This window comes from Nestor notabilis, unplaced genomic scaffold, assembly GCF_000696875.1.
Source record: "Nestor notabilis isolate BGI_N333 unplaced genomic scaffold, ASM69687v1 scaffold32209, whole genome shotgun sequence".
NCBI classification, from domain to species: domain Eukaryota; kingdom Metazoa; phylum Chordata; class Aves; order Psittaciformes; family Psittacidae; genus Nestor; species Nestor notabilis.
This window is the reverse complement of record NW_009943874.1, coordinates 26,531-48,728: the sequence shown is the minus strand read 5'-3', so window position 1 is coordinate 48,728 and position 22,198 is coordinate 26,531. Positions and strand designations below refer to the sequence as shown.

Sequence of the window (22,198 nt, the reverse complement as noted above, 5' to 3'; positions counted from 1 at the left end):
CTTCTGCCTTCTGAGCTTTGTCAGCCAAATAAACCCAGCCGTTCAGCCAGCTGCATGTGCTCCGCAGGAGTTTTGCTTGCAGATACCCAGAAGGCCTAATCAGGGCACAGATTAGGCTCCACCAAATATCTTCAGGCTCTGCACAAACACCAGTCAGCCTCCGGGTGTACTGAGGATGACTTGCACAGTGATGCGCAATGTCACACACCCCTCCTGTCTCCCCTGATCCAACACCTGAGTCAGCTGTGACTCAGTCTGGGGATCTGAACCAGAGGGGAAGGCATCCCTCTGTTTTAAGGTAAATAACCCAGTCGTAGGGTTATCCCACAGTGCTGGCAGGAATCAGAGAGAAGGCTGGGGGCTGCCGAACCAGAGGCGCCTCTTTAGCTAAAGATTGCTCTTGTACTAGCTCTATTAACAACTAAAAAAGAAAAAAAGGATTTCAGAAAACAATTTTTGAAGTAAAGGATGATGTTACTAATAAAGCTAGAGGCTATAATGAACTGTGATGCAATTTTTTTATTTCTATTTATATGGCTAATTTTATCAGTTCATTCAGCTCCAAAAGGGAACTTACTCAGACCTGTTCCACTTGTGCTTTTTCAAGCACTGGTACAATGCAGTATTTTTTGGTGACAAGCACTGCCCATAGTTCTGCATGCGGACTTAGGTCAATCAAACTGAATCCTGAACACAGATCCTTCAAAAACTCTACAGACTGATATTTTACCTCTGGAAATTTGAAAAGACAGACATATTTCCATGTATCTCATGGTTGAGATTCAATCATGTATCAAGGTTGAGATTCAACCTTGAATCACAAGGTTACACCGAGTTCAATATATTTATGACTGCCAGACACCTTAACACTGTGGACAACCAATAGAAAAAGAGATATAACACTGACAGCACATGGAATAAGGAATGTGTCTTACAAAGACACAGTGAGATCTCTTGCACATTGGATCCATGAGAGGATGGGTGTTGAACTGAAGGATGGACATTGGATGCTTTTCATATAACATTCTAACTTTGGATCTTCTGCCTTCGAGATTCTTTGTACAAAATATGAATCGTTCAGTTCAGGTTTAGGGGACTTTTTTCCTTCCAGGGTAGGATTTGGGATCCGGTGTTAAGTTTATGCGGTCTTTACAGGCCACTGCTGAAGTCCACATGCACCTCTGCAGATTGACATATATGCATTAGCTGACAGCAACTTCACTCAAAGACCACCTAGGATCAAGAGTCTTCTGACAAGAGGAGACATGTTCAGGAAAGCTTTTCATGGCTGGTGTGGTGAAACAGGATGGAACCTTCAAGATGTGAAGGTTTCAGTTCCCTATAAGATATCTGACTATAATTACTACTTGTTTACTGCAAACTCAGCATGACACTTCAGTCAGGGAACATGACAGGACACTATGGAGACTTCAGAAAAATCCTTCAGACCGTACTCAGGCAACCAGTAATTGCACACAGCCCATGGTTACTTTGCATGAGTTAGCACTGCAGGGTTTGGCATCTGGAGTTTTGAACTTGGAAAGTTTAAAAAAATTAGGAGACAAATGGGATGCAACTGCATGCTGCAGTTTTATCTCAGCATTTTCAATGCTTCTGTAGGCCTCCTTATGCCCAGAACCAAGCCAAACTTCAGCTGCTCTTAGGATGATAAAACATATATTGAAAAACAGGTAGCAGGTTTTTACCTCTCTTGCATGGGTGGAAGTTGTATCCAGCTGTTAAACCTGGGATCGTATCGGCTAACAAAGTTTGTACTGTGTTTCCCTGTAAAGATAGATTATTTTGACACTCAGCTGTTTGTTTCATGTATTTAACACCATGATTGTAATATATATTACATATACTTCACAAGTTGAAAGCTTTTATGAAGGGTTCCCCCTTTTACAACAACGTATGATTACATTGTGTGTACAGTAATAATTCAACAAATGGGGCACTGCAAGGTTTGAATTAGCAATTGCTAGCAGTAAAAGCAGATAGAGATTATTCTTGCTGTCTGTAATAAGATCTTGAAAATGTGTATTTAAATTTACTTATAGATGCTGTGGTACTTCCACAGCCACAATACATCACAGCACTAAACAAAACTACTGCCCAAAAGAGGACATCCCCATGGTATTTCTATGACTAAAGTGCTTTGTGTCAGGTAAAAAAATCAAAGAGAGAACAGACACTTTTCTTTCTCCTCACATCATCTCTATGTGGAAAATGGTAAAAAAGCCTTGTGCAAATAACCAGAAGCTGCATAAGCCATCAGCACAGGGTATGCAGTGTTTGCACTAGATGGTTTTTTCTACCATGTACTTTCAGTGTAAGATAGAAGGAATTAGACGTGTGCATCCAAGGGGGAATACATTCTTAAGAGTTTTTATTCCAAGTGTGTTAGCTAAAATATGAAACATGAGCAACACACACCAGCTAACTAGCTTATCCCTGCTGTCAAGCCCAAGAACTGTATTCACGTCTTCACGATATTAAGATTTCACCTTATTTCACATGCAGATTGACATCAAAGCAAGAAAACTGAAGCAAGAGAGTGCATGGCAATTTCCTGTAACACCTGAGACTTCAACAGATGAGGATCTCGGAAACAGAAACCTTTGTTTATGTATGTGTGACTAAAAAATTGAATTAGAGGCTTCACAGGCCAGCAGAATAACCCGACTGCGTATGTCACAGTTCTATAAATGGTCACTGGGTATTCTACAAGGTGAATATTTTTGCGTTGGACAAGCCTCTGTAGGATTGGCTCGCTTTGCTTGTTTCATTCCACACTTACTTCAGCATGTGTAAATAGACCATCAAGATTGTAGAGAATAATGATACAGCTAGAATTTATATTCATAATAACTTAAGATCATGTTCTACAAGAAAACAGAGGAAGAAACCATGTTGACCACTCCGTCTGGAAGCAAACTCATTCCCTCGCTATGTTATAAGCATGTTCTACACGAGAAGGGTAAAGCAGAAGACTGATAAATAATGCAGCATTTCCTTCAAATCCAGTGAAGTGCCTAATGAGGACCAAAGCCCTTTATGCTGAGCACCACTCAAACACATCTCAAGACACAGGGGGAGATCTCTATACACTAAGGGTAACTGGTCATTTTGCCACTGGGCTTAGTGAAGCAAGCCTTTGGGCTTGGTCCCTATCTGAATTCCTTTAGTCTAAACAGAATTTACAGAGGCACTGAGAGCTATAGATTGAATAAATAGTAAAATAGTAACAGCAGGCATCTAACTGCCTCTAGGTCTTACTGTTTAGAACATTTATTAACGTATTGCTGTTTCAAAAAGCAGGCTTGCAAAGCAATGTAAGTACTGATTTAAAGTTTGGACTTCTAGCAGAGGTTTTAACACTGCTATATTCATTACATCTTTCAGAGTTACTGGGGACTTTGGTGGTCACTGGTTGTATAGCAGCTTTTTAATTGCTGTCATACAAACCTTTGATTTGGAGACCTTGGCCTCCTAACGTGTCATACACATATTCACTACAAATACCATGTATGTGGAAGATTGTATAATGCAGGGTAGAAAGAGAAGGGTTCAGTGAGCCTAGAGTGGGAAGGAACACAGGACATGGATCTGGTCACTTCATGGGAAGGGAGATGAAATCACACTAGGACAGGCACAAAGAAGAGGTACTATGACAAAGGAGGAACAGAAAGTTTACCTTATGGCAGGAGAAAAAGAACTTGGCTTGTTGCACCTAGGAAAACAAGAGCTGAAAGGGCATAGGAGCACTGTCTGTAATACATCAGAGGAACAAATCTCCAGTGGGGGAAAAACTATAAAGGTAAAGGCCAACTTTGGCATGAGAACAAGGTGATTTAGACAGTCAAAGAATCCATTTTACTGGAAATTAGGATAAGGTTCTCAGTCATTTAGAACAACTGGGTTCTGTAACAGTTTTCCAATAGGAGAAGGGGGGGCTAAAAATCCAACTGATTTTTGAATATATCTTAGAAAATTTGTGAAATGGGACCATATGATGCCTGTGATGGCAGGAAAAGGATTCCATGACATACTTAAGCTGCCTGGTGTAACTGGTCTGGCTCCAGTTTAGCTTTGGACTTCGGTTTGAAGGAGAACTGTATTATTTTGCCTTGCTTATTGGTCAGGAGGTTAAACATGTTAAGAAGCACCTGTCAGAACACAGAAACTCTGACAAGTGATCAGAAATCACGGTAAGCAAAGCACGATGATGGAACAAAAGGAGGCAAATGCTGCTCTCTGCTTTCTACAGGAAGGTCTTTGCAGCCATGCCAGAAGGTGATGGGCTCTGAAGGTTATGAAAGTTGGTCTTAAATCCATGCCTGTGTTCTGCAAGCTGCTCTCATCAGTGTTTACTCATGCAGTGATCCCTTGTGACTGGAAAGGCATAGCCACAGGAGGACATGAAAAACTGAGAAAAAATATCTCCTACGCTCTCTAGGTTGTCAGAAAGTCACAGGAGCAGCACAGAGGGGGCATGGACGTTCCTCTGGGTCCATACAGCTTCTCAAGAGTTTGCCAGTCTGATGGCTAAAGAAATGTATGGTGCTCCTTCCCACATCTCAAGGATAATTCTTTCCACTGGAAAAACACCTGGCATGTTCTCATTCAAATCAAAAGCCTTGGAATGCTCTGGCAAGACAGTTACAGCTAGGTCCTTCTGAAGCCCCTTCTGTGCTATGAGGACAGCAGGCAAGGGCCTTTACGCAAATTCAAGCAGGTACATACGAACAGTTCCCATGTAGCTGCACATTTAGAGCAAATCAGTTCCAAGAAATAACTAGCCCAGCAATAGAACAGGATTTCTATAAGAAGCTTAACATGAGCCGGCTTCAGTGTGCGCTTGCAGCCCAGAAAGCCAACCGTATCCTGGGCTGTATCAAAAGAAGCGTGACCAGCAGGTCAAAGGAGGTGATCCTGCCCCTCTACTCTGCTCTTGTGAGACCTCACTTGGAGTATTGTGTACAGTTCTGGTGTCCTCAACAGAAAAAGGACAAGTCCAGAGAAGGGCCACGAGGACGATATGGGGGCTGGAGCACCTCCCTTATGAAGACAGGCTGAGACAGTTGGGGCTGTTCAGCCTGGAGAAGAGAAGGCTGCGTGGAGACCTCATAGCAGCCCTCCAGTCTCTGAAGGGGGCATATAAGGATGCTGGGGAGGGACTCTTCATTAGGGACTGTAGTGGTAGGACAAGGGGTAATGGGTTTAAACTTAAACAGGGGAAGTTCAGATTAGATATAAGGAAGAAGTTCTCTACAGTGAGGGTGGTGAGGCACTGGAATGGGTTGCCCAAGGAAGTTGTGAATGCTCCAACCCTGGCGGTGTTCAAGGCCAGGCTGGACAGAGCCTTGGGTGACATAGTTTAGTGCGAGGTGTCCCTGCTCATGGCAGGGGGGTTGGAAGTAGATGATCTTAAGGGCCTTTCCAACCCTAACTATTCTATGATTCTGTGATTTATGATTTCAGGTTGACTTTTTGTGACAAGTAAGATCCATTTCTCTCGGAGTAAATTCATAAAGAGATCACTATCCGCAATGCTCCTACTTCTATTATTCCTATCTTCTCTACAGAAAAATCACATACTGGTATTAACAGAACAAGGAAGCTGTCAGACATCTGCAACACCTTCAGCTCAGGAGTTGACATGGATGACCATCTCACGAATAGCTGTGCTTGACTCCTATCTCAGATGCAGGATATGTACTCCTTCTGACATCTCTCCATCACCTTGTGACTCAGTTTCCACATCTTCAAATTGTGGGTAATTATACTTCTTTTATCTTTCATGTGACATGGCCATTTAATTATAAACTGTCTGGAACAACCTCTTATTATCTATATGCCTACCACCAAGCATAACAGGGGCCCTCAGTTGTTGGACGTAGCTGATGGTCCTAATAATAATTGTCATTAATGATACCATGCTATCTCCTGTTTAATATAAAGGAGATTTAACAATAGAACTAAAGGGCTCTTCTGAGACATTTAGGGATAATTTTAACTACACTGGAAATGTGCTTATAGGGTGGACTGGATTGTTTGTCTCAGGTTTTAGGAAGTGAACAGATGTAACAATTTTCTATAATTTGGTTTAGTGCAGATGCTGAAATGGGGCATTCACAATAAAAGATATGCAGTATATGTAATTTCAGCTGGATCCTCTGGTGTTTTAAAGTAAAACTGTGTACCTGCAAGCTGTTTTATGGTTTCTCAGTCATAATTATCTCTGTTACACAGACTGCTACAACTACAACTCTTTCTTCGTGTGCAAGCTTTTTAACAATGTCTTGACAATTTTGTGAATTTTGCAAGGCATGGTATTCTCCTTTTGCTTTGCTCAGAAGCCTGTTAAATTGTTTAATTTCTCTTTGCGGTAAATTTATGAAGTAATCAAATCAAAGAAGGTAGCAGCAGATAATCTATATGAGAAGCTCTTGAACAAGACTAAAAAAAGGACCAGTTTAAGAATCTCAGAGTCTAGATAATTAACACATTAACAACTTGAGCTGCGAGTATCTTGTTTGACAATAGAAAAGAAGCATTCATCTACTGCAATTGCATTATTATATTATGACTGGAAGGAGGCTGGAAATGAAGGTTAAAATTCTTAACAGCTGCTGCCTGGCGCATGCACTTTAAAGAGTCTGTTCTGCTGCCTGTGGCATTTCTCAAGGGATGTGGGAGCTGATGAATGACAGAGATACTAATGCTGAAGTACCAGATATTTTTTACATTAATATCTAAAAGTAGCCTTTATTAGGTTCAACCATTAGGCTGAAGATTCTCAAAATCCCTTGCCAATGACTATATTGGCTGTCCTGACAGACAGACACAGGAAGGCAGATGCTGTCTCTGCCTTTTAATATTCCATACCTACCATTAGGGTTCCATTGGTCTTCTCCTCCCAGCACGAACAAGAAGTTTTCCACTTCCACGACACAGTGATGGGCACTGTTATACGGCATAACTGCAAGGAAGGAAAGAATTCTTCATCAGCTCAGGGCACCAATTCCATCAAAGATTTCCAAAGGCACAAAATACAACACTGAGATTACATCTGCATGAAATAATAGAGGAATGCATCACCCCAAGCATGTATGTCCACTGACTTAGTAGCAGACAAAGCCACTTATTAGTAATCTTATGCTATTCAATCTTGCAAATAATTAAGGAAAAAAGCTGGAATTCTGGTCCCTCAGCATCCCTCTCCCCCTGCCCAAGTGTCATATATGCTGTTCTAAAAACAACTTGTAAAAAGGGGTGAAGTTGCCTGAAATTTCCCTGAAAATTAGCAGATGCTAGGAATCCTAGCAGGCTAGGAAACATTAAAAAAAACCTCAGCCCAGCTTTGTTGTGCTGGTAATGTTTCCAGAAGAAGAGCCAGTATGTTCAGTAGCTTTCTATTACACAGCAATGAACAAGCTGCATTTCCATACAGTTTTAAGTTTTTAAATTAAGGTCCTGCTGATTTAATGCCTTTTCCAAATGTATACGCTTAATTTCCTGTACAATGTCATTAGCAGCACAATCACACATTTTCTATTCATCTAATCAGGAAGCCCTTTGTTAACAAAGATCAAAACTGTGGCACTGGGTTTACAATATCCCTTTTACTGGGGGAGGTGTTGCAATTACTATGGACCAACTACAGTCACAATCATCTATTTTTTTAAATTTACATTTTCCACTGCAAATGGACGTAAAATAAGGACAAAAATAAGGACATAATATGCACATATTATTGTGGTGTGCCATACATTGCTATTGTGATATTACACGGTAAATGCAAACTTATATAGCATTAGTTATCATACCACATAGAGTAGTTTTGGCCCAGTGACACCAGTAGGAAAAATGATGTCCTTGTTCAGCTCATCATATGGGCACCTTAAATCTAGGTGAGGACAAATGGGGAGGTGATGTGCATGTACAGGCAGGGAACTTATTGCTTGACACGGATCAACAGAGCACTTAGGAAACCAGTGCAGTGGGAAATCAATATGACTCAGGGCCAGCTCTTACTTTGTGCTCCTTTGCCAATGCCAAAAAAAAAAAAAAAAAGGAAAAAAGAGGCAGCCTATCTCACACTTGGATTATTTTGGGTGATATATCTCTCATTTCATTTGTTTTATTATCTTTTATTTTTCTCAGAATGCAGTTGTGTGGTATAGCATATGCAAATAATAATAAGAAGAAATACGCACAGCTTTGTTATTTAGGACACATTTTCTTAAAGATCAAATGGGCTCATTTAAGCTTCTTACTGAAGTTTTTGCCAAGGCAATGATGAGTAAGTAAGGTACATTTTTAGTTTCTGGTAAAGGTTGAATATCATTTTCATAGTATTTTTACAAGTTATGTGAGTGAAACAGTTCTTAAATGGAGCAGTCAGGTACAGTGAAAGTTCATTAATTAAGGTTATTTGTTACTAGTACACTTTATATAATTGGGAAGTAATCCTATACATAAGATTTAATACTACCTAGAGATTCCCACAGTGGGATGGAACTATGAAAAAATACTTTTGTTATCTTCTTAGTCCCCATATCATATTTATTTCATTCTTTAACCTCAGACATTTTCCTATTTTAAAATCTCTCTCGAAACCCCAGCACTTTCCTTGATTCGGGGATGCCTGCGCTACACACTGAATTTCAGTTTCCCATGGGAAATTTGCTGTCTTCCTTAGATGTTTTTTGGAACCCCTTCTTTCAAGAACAGACTCCTCAGGATCAGTCTGCAGGGGTTTACCTAATCCAGTGCTCTATTACGGTTTCCAGTTAGGTCCAAGCGTGTGGCTGTACCCTCAACCAAGCACTTCTGCTGGTCAGTCTGGAGAGATCTAGCCTTTATCAAAAGAACTGGCTGCAGGCAGAACACGTGTATTTTTCACATGTTGTGTTTTCGTTTTTGTAAACACTTTTGTTTATTTATCCTCCATATTGACAAAAACAGGGCCAGTAGAGGAAGAAATCATACTTTAAGCTTTTCTGCAGTTCTCGTGCATATAAACTGTGCAATAAGACTCCCACACTTATGATGATAACTAAACCTTGAAAACTAAAGGGCTTAATCCTGGTTCCTAGTTAACTTGATGGCAACATTCCCACTGATACAGGATTGGGCCCAAATGACCCGAACTACCATCCATAACTCACAGGAAAGCTAAAGGGAAGCTTGCCTTGGAAAGGAGGGTAGTATTTGGGCTTCAGAAGGACAGGTAACTGCAGTAAAACACTGCAGACCTTTATTATGATCTTTGTTTCTCACAGAGCTTTGGGGAAAACTCTACTCCTGGTCTCATGGATCTTCCCATGGGGCTGGAGAGAGCTGGGCAAAACAGGGAGGATGATGCAACAGTGTGGACATCTAAGAGGGAAGCAATTTTGACACTGAAATTGTGACATCACCAACATCGCAGTCTTTGTCCTGAACATTTTCAGGGTCCCTCAGAATCCTGAGTTACGCACAGAAATCCAAACTACAGGAATGAACAGGTTCTTTTACTGCTATAAACACCCCATGAAAGCACCAGAAAACTTGTGCTTTAAAATGTTCTTTATGAACACACACCCATAAAGGACATAGCTTTTCGTAGATACAATCAAAATTACATGGCAATGAGCATGCTAAAGTCATTCTCTAGTAGGAACAATCTTCTCACACTCACTGGGATTGCCAGGGTGTAACAGGAAGAATTTGACCCATTGCACACTGTGGCCAGGCTGCTGCTTTCATTAGTTTTATAGAAGCCTTTGTCTGCTGTTTTGCCTTAATAATGTGAACCCCCCATCTTCTCATTTCTCCATTTCAACTCAGTGGAACACCTGCCTGCCCCACAAAAAGGGTATTTGAAGAGAAGTTTGTACGCCACGCTCAGACACAGCCCGGTGTGAGTTTTTAGCGTGTCAGTCAGTGAGTTAGAGGGAAAGGGTAAGGAGAAGCTAATCAGGATGAAATGAGATTAAAGGCTGTCTAATTTTACAGCAACTGTGATCCATCAGCCACTGTGAAAGTGACAGTGGAAATGAATGATGGAGACAGACAGGTGGGGCTGTACATTTCACTGATTTATCCTCAAATGCACTGGGCCTTATTTTATTGAGTGAACATGACCGCATTTATCATGACTGTCATCTAAACCCACTTCCCTCCATTTAAAAAGGTCACTTTACTAGGAGGGAGTAGGATAGAGGCACTTTCAAAACAGATTTAAAATTTAATAACACATGTTTATAAAACCCTGGGCAAGAATTCTCAACTTTATTAAAGACTGATTTAAAATGAAGGAGAAAAGACTATTAAAAAGAGGAGAAGATGAAAACAAGCCATGGTCATCTGAGAAACATGCTATGCTACCAAGGTGATGGGTTCTAGAGAATTACGTGAGATGGACAGATATATACAGATAAGTTGGAGTGAGCAGAAACCATCTTTTCTAAACCCCTGCCCCTCACACACACTTCCCAAAGCTTGGGGGTCCACAGTTAACAAACTTATCTTTTCCTGGACCAAGGCACAAATGAGTTCAAGCAGCTATACTGACGAGAACAGCCCCACCAGTCCCTTTCCTGTGCAATTCATGTATGATTGGTAACAGACCCGTGGTAAGGTGAGAGGTAACTTCTCAGGTACAGATACATAACACGCAGAGCTTTCTAGGTCAAAGGAAATGGGTGATTTATACTTGAGAATGATCTGGAAGGCAGAGAAGCCCAAGGTTGCAGTGGTGTTTGCTAAGAAATACTTCACAAACATCAGTGACATTGTGCAGAAGGTGACACTCTTGGATGTTCTTCAGATGCAGATGCAGGCGGGAGACGCAGCAGCACTCTGCACATCAGGAGAGCTGCCCCAAGCAAGCGCTTGTCACATTTCCCAAACCTTAGCTAAGGAAAGGCACCAGAATGTGTTCTAGGACCTACTTTCAAAAACAGAGTCTACAGCTTATAGCCAAATGCTTATGAAATCAACACTCTCAACCATAATGCCTACGAGATCACTCAGATGCAATGATGCTCCAAAGGCACCTCCAACTTTTGTATGGGGGTGATACCTAACAAGCAATAGCGTGTGCTGTTTGTCTTACCTGGTTTTGCTTAGTTTCTGCCAAAAACTGCACATTTAGGAAACAGCATCTGGTTGCTCTCCATACATCAATCAAGGTGTCATCAGTTCCTCCTTCTCCTTACATCTTCCCCTGTCTATCACCACTTCAACATTAACTAGAGCAGGGAAGAAGGGGGAACAGGAATGGCATTTCTCAAGACAAGAGGAGGGATGAGCTCTGGTCTCAGGAGATCTGAAAGCTGTGATACAGCCCATAGCTGTTCCCTGCTCTGCTTTCAGAAACTATACTTGATTCTTCGAAGTTAAAAAAAAAAGAAACAAAACCAAAATAAAAACCTCATAGATTTTTCACTGCCCTGAACTGTTCAGCTGCTTGGGATACAGGAGGTACTGTAAGGAAAGCCAAGAAATCTCTTCCTCAGCTACTGCACAGCTTGAGCATAACCCCTTCAAGACTCAGTACGCACCAAGAAGTCATGCTTATCATCTCTAATGACCTGTGCAGATGACGCAAGAGACAAGTGTGTTTCCAGAATCAGGATGTCATTATCAAAGGACATATGGAGTCAATAATGACCTTCCACAAGATTAACAGCCTCACCTGTTGGCTTTATAATATTCAACCACTGCTTTTTGAAAACTGGTTATTTCCACGGCTCTCCAGAGGGCAAAGCAATGTGAGAAGATGTCTCTTTCCAATACAGAAGACACCTACAAAGTCACTTCATGAGACTGTGATTTGCTCATGGCAGAGATACAGTATTAATTTCATTCCCAACCCCCTCTGCAAAATGCTGGCCAGACCACAGCTGGTCCAATTATTTCTTGAGAACAGAGTATCAGATACTGTTCACCTTTCTTTGTTCATACATCATTTGCAGGAAAACTGTGCATTTATTACTCAATGTTACTTGTTACTTCTCACCAAGGAGGTTATATAAATAAACGCTAGGATTCCTCTGTGAATTGTTCAATTGTTCATTATTTAATAACTGTGGGGAAAGACTGACCACAATAAGTATGAAATTCTTGCCTCAGTAAACATGGTGGGAGCTTTGCCATTGACCTTAAAGGCAACAGGTTTTTCACCCACTGCTATTTTCTGCTCAAAAGATAACACAATGAAGTTAAAAGAGAATAAGCAACAGTAGATGGTAAATACTTCTGTTAACATTCCTGAGGCCAAACTGCACCCTGTCACCTAAAATTCAAGCAAATACATGTAAAGTCTTTTTTCTAGTAATACCAATGAGAACCTTGAATCTGAGCTTAACTCAGTGGGAAGCCTAGGACAAGCCAACAGCAGTGACCATAAGCAGAAAATCTTAGCGTGAAGCACTGTGCCTTGAAGTCACCTTTAAGAACAAATAACTGACACACCCCTGGTCCAGCTGCGCCACAGAGGACTCTATCAGCTCAGTTAGAAACTTCACTACCCCATGCCAGTTCTGTGGCAACTCTATTCAGGCCATCAGAGACAGGATGAGCACAAGGCAGCTGAGTTCGTCTAGGACACAGTCCCTTCTTCAACTGAGGCTGTCGATAAGCAAACGTAATACCACCCCAAACCTACCCTCAATTCAAGAAAACATAAGCAACTAAGAAAGAGTTATCTGAGCAGATGAAAGTCCTTGTAATCATTCACTACATAGTGAACGGTATTTCATATAATTAAGATATTTCATATGTATAATTTCACATTATGAATATACTTCTTATTAATGAAAATAACATTTTTTTCATTCAAATGTTAGGAGTTATTATTTTGATACATTCTCTAGAATAACACCAGCCAGACTTTTTCAGTGGGGTTCTCAGCTTAATTGTTTTAATGGGCTAAATTTTTCATATGTGAGCATCTAAAGTAAGACACTTGAATTTATGCTGACACACCAGATAGGGCAAACATAACACCAGGAATAGCTGGCATGCTCAGCTCCCCCCTGAAATAAATTGTTTTAAAGCTACTTGGGTGCAAGTTCTGAGTACAGACCTGTCTGTTTCCATGGGTGAAATTCACCCTATGGCAGAATGTTCTACTGGGTTTTCAGCAACTGTTTGCAAAGACAGATTTTACCTATACATTTTCAAAGCTACAAGCACCAATTTGGATTTCATTTGAACAATAAAATAAAGCTACCTACTCAGATCAATGCTGTCTGAATAAAGTAGGAAAATACTGCATCCCCACCTTAAAAATGATGTTCCTGCACCAAAATCCTGCACTGTTGTGTTAGGAGATACCTGTCCACCAATGCAACGTTAACCTCAGCAATGGCTGCTCTGCAGTAGAACATGCCATGTACCTACTCAGCCCTGGACTTAAAGGTAAAGCTCAACATCCCAATGTGACATCTCATCACACTGTGTCTCATGTTGAAACATTCATGTGTGACATTTTGCACAACAAAATCTCCTCACGGACCAAATGATGCATAGTCCCTGATGGGACAAAATCACAGCAGAGTTGCCAGAAAGCTCCAGAAAGAAATACTATTATGTCCCACTGGAGGCTTTCAGATCCTCTCAGATGTCAGCTCAAGGACATGTATTCCCTTTTCTAACAGTACCACAGGAAGACCCTGACTGGGAGCGGTGCATTAATGCCCAGCTGCTTGTGACCGCTCCCATCTATTTGTGGCTCCATTTCTATTTGACCTTGAGATGCATGCATTCTACTGATCTCCCCTGAAGGTAACCTTCCACGCTCAGGTCAACCACAGCTACTCCTTGCGTTTTCCTGGCTGGATCCTGTTGGTGTTGCTCAGGGACCCATGTTTCTGAAAGAATTCATCACATGCAGCAAGATTTTACTTGGCCTCCACTGCCACAGAAGTTACATCTTTTACTGTTTTCTCTCTCAGCCTCAGTACTTCCTATCCTGCTCTCCACTCTTAACTAACATATTATGCTACAGCAACCAAAAGGTTTTTTTCTTCCCACTAAGTCCTGAAGTCATTCCAGAAGAAGAAGAAAAATGCGATTTTGCATTTGGAAAACTTCATGGAGGAGAGATGTGCCCATATTTCACCGTATTAAAACAGCAGCTTTGATGCACTTAAGTTCAATCGTAATAGATAAATTGAAACCTTTGCTGTTACGTATATTTAGACTTTTATATACTTCAATATTCACAAACAAAAGGTTTTGTTCACAAGAGGATCTATCAGAAATCTTAAGCACTAGACATGAAGCAGAAGAGGAAAAAAGCTTAAGAAGATGTTTTCTTTCCCAGAAGAGATATTCCTTGTATGGGTATCTGAAGAAAAGTTTAAAACACCACCATGCCTAACTTTCAGTATGCCCAAGCACAGCATGCACAAGCAGAAATGTCCTACCTAGGACTAAAAAACTCAGGAAAGCTCAGGAGTCCCAGAAAACATACAGTTGGGGTGCTGAGTGCACCAACAGGACCCACTGGCTCTGACCAGCCAACCTCCCCCAAGACCACTTGCCCACGGGTGCAGGATCCGCATTTCATTCAGCTCAGGCCTAGGCAGCCTGGATGGACCCCATGTAGGTAAGCTGCAGCACATCTCCAGTCCTGTCTTTGGCCTCATCTCCTGGATGGACTTTGGACCCATGTTGAGACCTGACCCACCAGCCACATCATGTCCTGCCACGTACCCATAGGTGGGAATGTTGCTTTTTGAGTGAGGATTGCAGCCCAGACCTTACTGATTATGCATATCCATACCAGCACCCTGGGAAAAAAAGGCACTTAAGAGATGCCACAGCAGAGCTTAACATTCTCATCACCACCAAAACAGCCATTCTGAGTACCAGGAAATACATGTCTTCCTGTTTACACTTTTTCCATGATGGACAGAATTAAACTATATTTAATTAAGCTATACTTAATTAATATTATTCTTGCTCAGGATAGACAGTAACAGTCCATTCTAAAATGTACTAACCACCAAGTGTACAAATACAGAAGGAAACATGGGAATCAATCCACCTAAACTGGGTAACAAGAAGACTGGTTTCTCCAACAAAGGAGAAATGTTTCCAGGCAGAAATGTTGTTCTCCTAGACCTCTTCCCAAAGATGGGCTCCCAGGGAAGTGAAATGGCAGACCAACATTTTCAAATTCAGGTAAGGAAATTTGATGTGGGCAGCAAACCCACATACTTATAAAATTGGCACACTTACTTTGTAAATCTATACACAGAAAATGAAATGAGAATGTATATCTGGAAAAAAAAATCCATTCACAGATTTGGACTAAATTTATGTTAATTTTCTTCTGCTTTCTAAAATAAAAGTATTGGTTAATATTTTCAGAAAAACTGATACATAAAATGTGTTGTGATGCCTAATCATAACGATCACAAAAATTCACTCCATATGAGCACTCATGCCAGAAATTTTCTTCTGTCTTCTCAAAAACTTTCTGTGGATTTAGAAAGCATCCAGTCAGGAAAGAGAAGCAAACCCATGTTTCTGACTACTAACAACAGAATTGCAAGCTGAGAATCATAGCACAAGCAGCTGCTATTTAAATCAAGCAGTGTCAAAATTCATGTGCTGAACCATGTTCATATAGAATCACAAATAATTCACAAATCACACACTAGTGCATGGCCATGGAGTGCTGACAAGTAGGATGAAAGGTCTGGTTAATTTAAATCACAGGCCATGCTGGGACTGCAGGACTCGACGTGTACAGTAGAGTTGTTGTAATCAATCCCAAATACTTAAAATATACATAACTAAGTCTCCTTGACTGGCTTGCATTTTTTGTTGGAAGAATTTAATTTTGCAAACAGCACTGTTCATGAAAGTATAATTTTCAGTTAGCTAGGTGAAGGGAAGCGAGGACTGAGACACAGAGTTGGCATGAATGGAACTGGGACTCACTGTGCTAGTAACCATGGTTTAGACCAGGTTCTAGTGGAGACTGAATTCAAGAAGGGAATGAAACTGAAACAGACAGGGACTGGTCAGGTCAGGTCAGAGGAGGTGTGGCAGAAAGGACTGGGACTGGAGGAAAAGATGGCAAAATCTGTGAACGCAGCAGCACATACTTATCCAGAACCCCAAGTCCTGCACTCTTAACACTCCTCCACTGTCAATTCATCTGGGTGGAAATCTGTGCTGCTCACACCCTCCAGCTCCCAGAACACATAGCCTCCACTGTCACTAACAACCGCCTGAATTCTAAAGGCAGAGATGCGTACAGCAGATCTACAAAGCTAGCCTACATGATGCACTGTTTCTCAGCGTAACTTGAAAAGCTGTTTCACCTCCGATTCTACGAAAATGCTGATGAGATGTGGGGCATTCGTAAGTTAGGGACTGCCATTATGAGAGGCTACAGTGCACATCTCCTCTGGCACCTCTCTATTTATGCTGGTATGGTCCTTAAAGAGCTAATCGTGATACTTCCCAGCTGCCTATCTTGCTGAAGGTTCACTCCAATGAACACCAGAGACCCGCAGAAGCTGCCACTGCAAGAAACATTTCTGCCCTTTCTTGTCCCAGGTGTCATCACTCCTTGCGATGGCTGATGCTTGCATGCAGCCAAGCAATAAACAGCAAGAAACTAGGCTATTTTTTTAAGGTGCACTGAATTTAATCCAGATCTGTTTCCCACTAAGCTTCCCTGCATGGGCTCACAAATTGGAGTGAGCAGAGAGCAAGGCCATGAGAACAGGGGAGGGACCAATTTATCATCAGCAGAGCCAGCTTGCATCAGCTTACCGTGGTTGTGAAACTACAACCTCAGCATATAGACCCAAACCATTTAAATGGGTCTAACCCAGTGTTGCTATGGCCCTGTCCCTCTCATAGCCCAGGCAACCTAGGCCCCCTTCGCACTAGCATAGTCTCTCCTTGGCACTCCTCAGTGAGCCCTTTCAAAGCAGTATTCTCATGGAAAATGGTTTCATGCCCTGAGCAGGCTCACCCAGGAGTCAAATCAGTTCCAGCACTGACATGAAGAAGACAAGACCATGGGATGGGGTTTGCGTGGAAAGGAACTTGGAACAACAGCAACAGCTTCACCTACCATACAGCCGCAGGCCCTGTGCATGGGATGAAGCCACCCTATGAATGAAGCAGGTAAGAATGAACAAGACCTCACATCTGGAAGACGTGTAGGGAGAGGCTGAGGGCTGCAGGAGTTAAGGCAGATGTGACCTGAGATGGAGGACAGGCATGATTTCACTGCAGTGCCAGACAAGTCCTTTAAATTAATTTTTTCCACAGATACCTGTTTCCTCTGGTCCAAGAACACTAATGACGTGCTTCATTTTCAGAGAGCCTGATCTGATCCCTGTGTCTGATACACAGGAGCACTCTGTGCTCACTGCTGTAACTGAGGTAGGTAGGAGAAGCAGCCTGGAAAACATGGTCCAAGGGGTCCTGAAATGGGCACCTCAAATAAAGGATACCTTTGACTTTAACCTCATTGTACCTCTGTTCCTCATCTGCAGAATGGGAACAATGACAGACTGTAGTCCACGCAAAGGGGATGGTGCAAGAATACCGCAACGAATGCCAGTGAAGCAGTTGGCCCTGTTGTTGTGAAGTCTGTGGAGAAAACCTCGTGAAAAAAATCTGTCTTAAGATTTCAGTAGCGTGTGACAGACAGGATCTACTTACTGAACAACAGAGAAGAAATACTGGGAGCCAGAATTCAGCACAGTCCCTTCTGCCCACTGACATGTGACGAAGAATACTGTGTGATATCATTAGAGATTGCATCTTAATGCTTATGCAAACAGAGGCCGAATTAAGGTTACAGAAGCAGCTTAATTCTCAAATTTCCTAACTCCGGAGGGCTTGGTATTGCTGTCTGCTAATGCTCTTTTCAAGCTTGGTACAAGTCCCCTGTGTATGATCCACCCTAGGTCTGTCAGGCAGGCAACGCCTCCCTTATCCTGCAGCTGCTTCAGCATCCCCGAATCACCCACGAAGGTGCTGTGGAGTCCGAAGTCTACCAAGCCCATGGCCGGAGTTGCAGAAGCTCTCCTCCTCCTCCTCCTGCCGCATTTCCCTCTCGGCAGCAGTTTGAGGCTAAGCCACTAGATGGGGTGCGGTGTGCTCGGCTCCCCCCTCCCCCGGCAGAGGCATTTCTATCTTTTGGCTTCGGGTTTTGCAGCCAACCCAAAAAACAAAAAGGTGAAACGCAGCACAAGAAAAAGACGTAACCAGCTTCCTCCCAAGCAGTGAACTTCTGCTTGTTCCTTGTGTTTGGTGTGAAAGGGAAGAAATCAAACGGAGTACACAAACCCCAGCAAAGGCTTGGCGCACCAATCCTGGTGGATGCTGAGCCCTGCTGGCTCCTGCTGCCTGCAATGGGCACAGCAGGTGCTCAGGCTTTGGCATGGCTATCAGTCATACCTGCTTTGCCTCGTCTTGTCTCGGCTCCCTGAACCCAGACTGCGTGAGGATCAGTCAGTGATTCCTCTGGCAGTCCACACACATTTGCTTTTCTACTCCACACGCCAGTCCCAGTGAAACATAGCAGGCACAGTTCCCTTCACCACCAATATGCCGCCAAATCTCTTCCCCCCACCTCTTAACAGTGATCTGGAAGCTGGGTAAAACAACATGCCTGCTTGTGACAAAGAGCGTGCTTCCTCATTACAGGGCTAAGGGGAAAGGTAAGGATGTGAGGAAACCGTCATACAAAAAAACAACCTACAGAATTAAAGCAAAGAATCCTTTCTAAAAGAGTCACTCATTTCCAATGGAAGCACAATGCTTTACTCAAGGTTAAACCCTAACTGAATTGCATGAAGGTGGCCAGACTACAGGTGTCTTCTTGTCTCCCTAAAGAACAATCTTTGGGGAAAGGCATGCAGAAACTGAAGTGTAGCTATTCCATCAGGAATGTGCAACGCGCCTGGTATTTACCTGCATATGCACTGCTACCAAATTACATCTTCTCTCTTTCCCAACTGCTTACAAGAACTGTCCTTCTCAAGGCACCGTCCAGCCGAGTAACACTACTTATTATTAAACCCATATGTAAAATGCAACCAAGCACTCCTTCACAACATCCAGCTTCTTCCAGCCACCCACGAAAATAGAGATATCCTGAAAATACAGAAACTTCTCATGACCCAGCCCAGCCTTGTAAGCTCCTGCAGACTCCTCTTCTTCCTCTCCATGGCCAAGAGAAGGAGAGAAAAAAGACAGGATCATTCTGAAGTCAGTCTTTTCTTCTGCTTGCCTGGCATGGGTAGAGAAAGTTCTCCTCCCACTCAGCAGAGGAAGGCTACCTGAGGGCAGCAGTACTGACAGGGGTAAGCGCACTCTCAGTTCTCCTCTTTACCCAACAACAGGATAACTTCCATTTTGTAGCCTATCACAGCTGGCACCACACAGGCCTATATCCCTGATAGTGTCCCAAAAGACATCTTGGAAGAGTCACACACGGGGGACACCCAATGGGCAAGGTAGCACTTGATTAGGCAGGATTACATCTTAGCTATGAACTGGAATACAAGCATGGACAGATTTGTGCTGCCAACTCTATGTCCTGTCACATGCCCTGCAGGTGAAAACTCAACTCAGCCTTCATTCCTGGTGAATTTGGATGTTCACAAAGGGGAACAGACGAAATAGATATAGCAGAAAAAGAAAAGCATGGGAAATAAAATTAAGAAGTGCATTTGAGGAGTTCTTCTTTTAATCCACTGACAAAATGTGCAGTGCATTGGTACTGAACATTAATGCAGATCGACCCTGTCTGAGGAGTTTGCAGTCTTCCCATAAATTAATAAAGACAGAATATAATCCCAAAAGCAGTGCCTTTGATCATACATATTCATACGGACACTGTTGATCCACATCTGGCCAAAATAACTATGTTTTTACCCAAATTAGGTCACCATTGATACAAACAGTTTTGATTCATCCTACAGAGCACAAAAAGACAACCAACGCCATTGCTCTGGTTTAGCACTGCGTTTGTGAAAGTCACTACTTATCAGCTGGGCTGCAGTAATTGCTTCTAGTCTCTTACAATTAGTAAAAGCCACTATCTTAAACTACCTTAAAACACTGATTAGATTGTTTAAAAGAGCACATTTCACCTTACATTTGTAACTACCTAGGAGCTGAGCAGCAGCAGGCATTGTGGCTCAACTGGTGGGTGCTACCTTGGAGAAAAGTAGATGAACTGCATCTCTTGAGATCCTTTGACCATTACATAGATTTAGACTCAAAAAGGAAACAACCCACAGATGACAAGCAAACAATAATAACTACCTGCAAAATGAACTGGTGAAATCAGTCTACCCCTTATGCCAGTGTACCTCATTTACACAGGACAAAACCACTGAAATTTTGCACTGACTATCCATATCCCAAGAAGCAATGTGGCGTTCTTATTAGAGAAATAATTTTGTTAAAATTCTGTGGAGTCCTTAAGGCTGAACTTTAGACATTGAGTCTGCAAAGATGGTGTCGTATGATCAGCTGTATATTGCTTTTAAATGGTAAATCCTCTGATTTATTTTGTTTTGTGACATAAAGAAGTACTTTTTGGTGTTCTGTAATATGCAGAATCTCTGAGCAATCACAAAAACCTGTTTGGGACACTTGCTGAGATCCTGTCACTGGAGGTTTATAAATACATTAATTCTTATTGCAACACAGGGTGCATAAATATAATTTTCGTAAACATGAATACTAAGCATTTTTGCACAAATCTTGTCTTCAAATCACATTACAAATCTTGTGAGACTAGTTATTTGCTCCCTACCCTACAAGTGCTGATAACCCAAAACATTTTCAAAAATTGCAATCCAGACCACTAAATCCAAGACACTACATAGACTCGGTGCCCCTTCAATTCACTTTCTTCAATTTACTTTCAATTTACTTTGAATTTTCAACCACAAGATCAAAACCTCCCATTTAAAAAATAATCAGTTGAATCACAAAGCTTTGTCTTAATATACTAAATGTGCAAGATCAGAGATAAAATTGTTGGCAACACTGTTAATGTAACTCTGCAGCAACTTCCTTGAAATAATCAGAATTAGGTACTCAGGCTTTATTTAGACCCATGACAAAGGGCAGTACTATTGTTGCGCTCTGAGGTGACAGTCTCAGGGTAGAACTGTGAGTACTGAAATTGTTACAGTATGGTACAGTGATACCTGAATTAACTTCATGTGCTGACTTAGCCCCAACTGGTGTACTCTCAGATTCTCTTGTGATTTAAAGGTCCCAGTCGGGGCCTGAGTTCAGCAGGTGCTGTATCCACTGGTGGCAGGAAATACAACATTAAGAAGGCATACAGAAATGGTGAACAAATGGGTAAATCAAATACTTCTTTCCAGATTTTTAGTGTCTGTCTTTGGGTTGCTCTAGTGAACAACCACAAATTAACTGCTGTTAAGTAGAACAGACATTAAATTTGTAATAGATTTCATCCACAGATTTCATGGAGTGGTATGAATTTGGTCCAAATTAAGTACTGATAAGTAGAACGGACATTAAATTTGTAATAGATTTCATTCATAGATTTCATGGAGTGAAATGAATTTGGTTCACACAGCTCACTTTTCTTAACTCTAATATTGCAGACTCTCCTTTGCTTGTATTTTTTTCTGTGACACTTGCATGACATTTTTGCACCAGCCTCTGGAGCCCTCCCAGGATGAATTCCAGCTCTGGCATCTGCCCTCCTTGTCCAACTACGCAACCCCCAGTGAACCCAATCAACCAAAACCATCCACCCCTCAACCCTGCCTGCACCCTTCGTGGGGTTCCTTACACTCACAATTGGTGCACAATCATTAGTCTTCCAGTACTTTGGTGCTCCATCTACAGCCGTGCTCCTGCAAGGAGGAAAAGGCTTTCCATCCCTCCCTTGCACCCATGGGCAGCTCCAGCACCCCGCTGCTCAGTAACCCCTACAGCATCCTGCAAAGCCTCTGAGCATTCAGGGGAAATGCAGAGCTCTCAAGAATACTTCTTGTGTATTGCAGAAAGGTAATTAGTGACTTCAGAAGCAGAGGCAAGTACCAGTGGTGCTGTATGGTTAAATGACCAGCCCTGGAAGAATGTTTAGAATGTTTTGGGTTTTTTTTGTGAAAATCAATAGAAGGTTGTAGATCAATGGAAGTTTTCTGTATAAATCCTC

The 22,198-nt window shown here is 42.0% G+C and overlaps 1 protein-coding gene across 1 annotated transcript in view; it reads right to left on the bottom strand.

Annotated features, from left to right (window-relative positions):
- The window catches only part of KLHL14 (kelch-like family member 14), a 45,045-nt gene that overhangs the window by 10,541 nt on the left and 12,306 nt on the right, over positions 1-22,198 (bottom strand). The window contains exons 2-3 of the mRNA XM_010022136.1: positions 6,896-6,985; positions 1,707-1,785 (exon numbers count right to left, since the gene is read on the bottom strand). Coding sequence (XP_010020438.1) covers positions 1,707-1,785; positions 6,896-6,985 — 169 coding nt within the window. The remainder of the gene's footprint in view (positions 1-1,706; positions 1,786-6,895; positions 6,986-22,198) is intronic.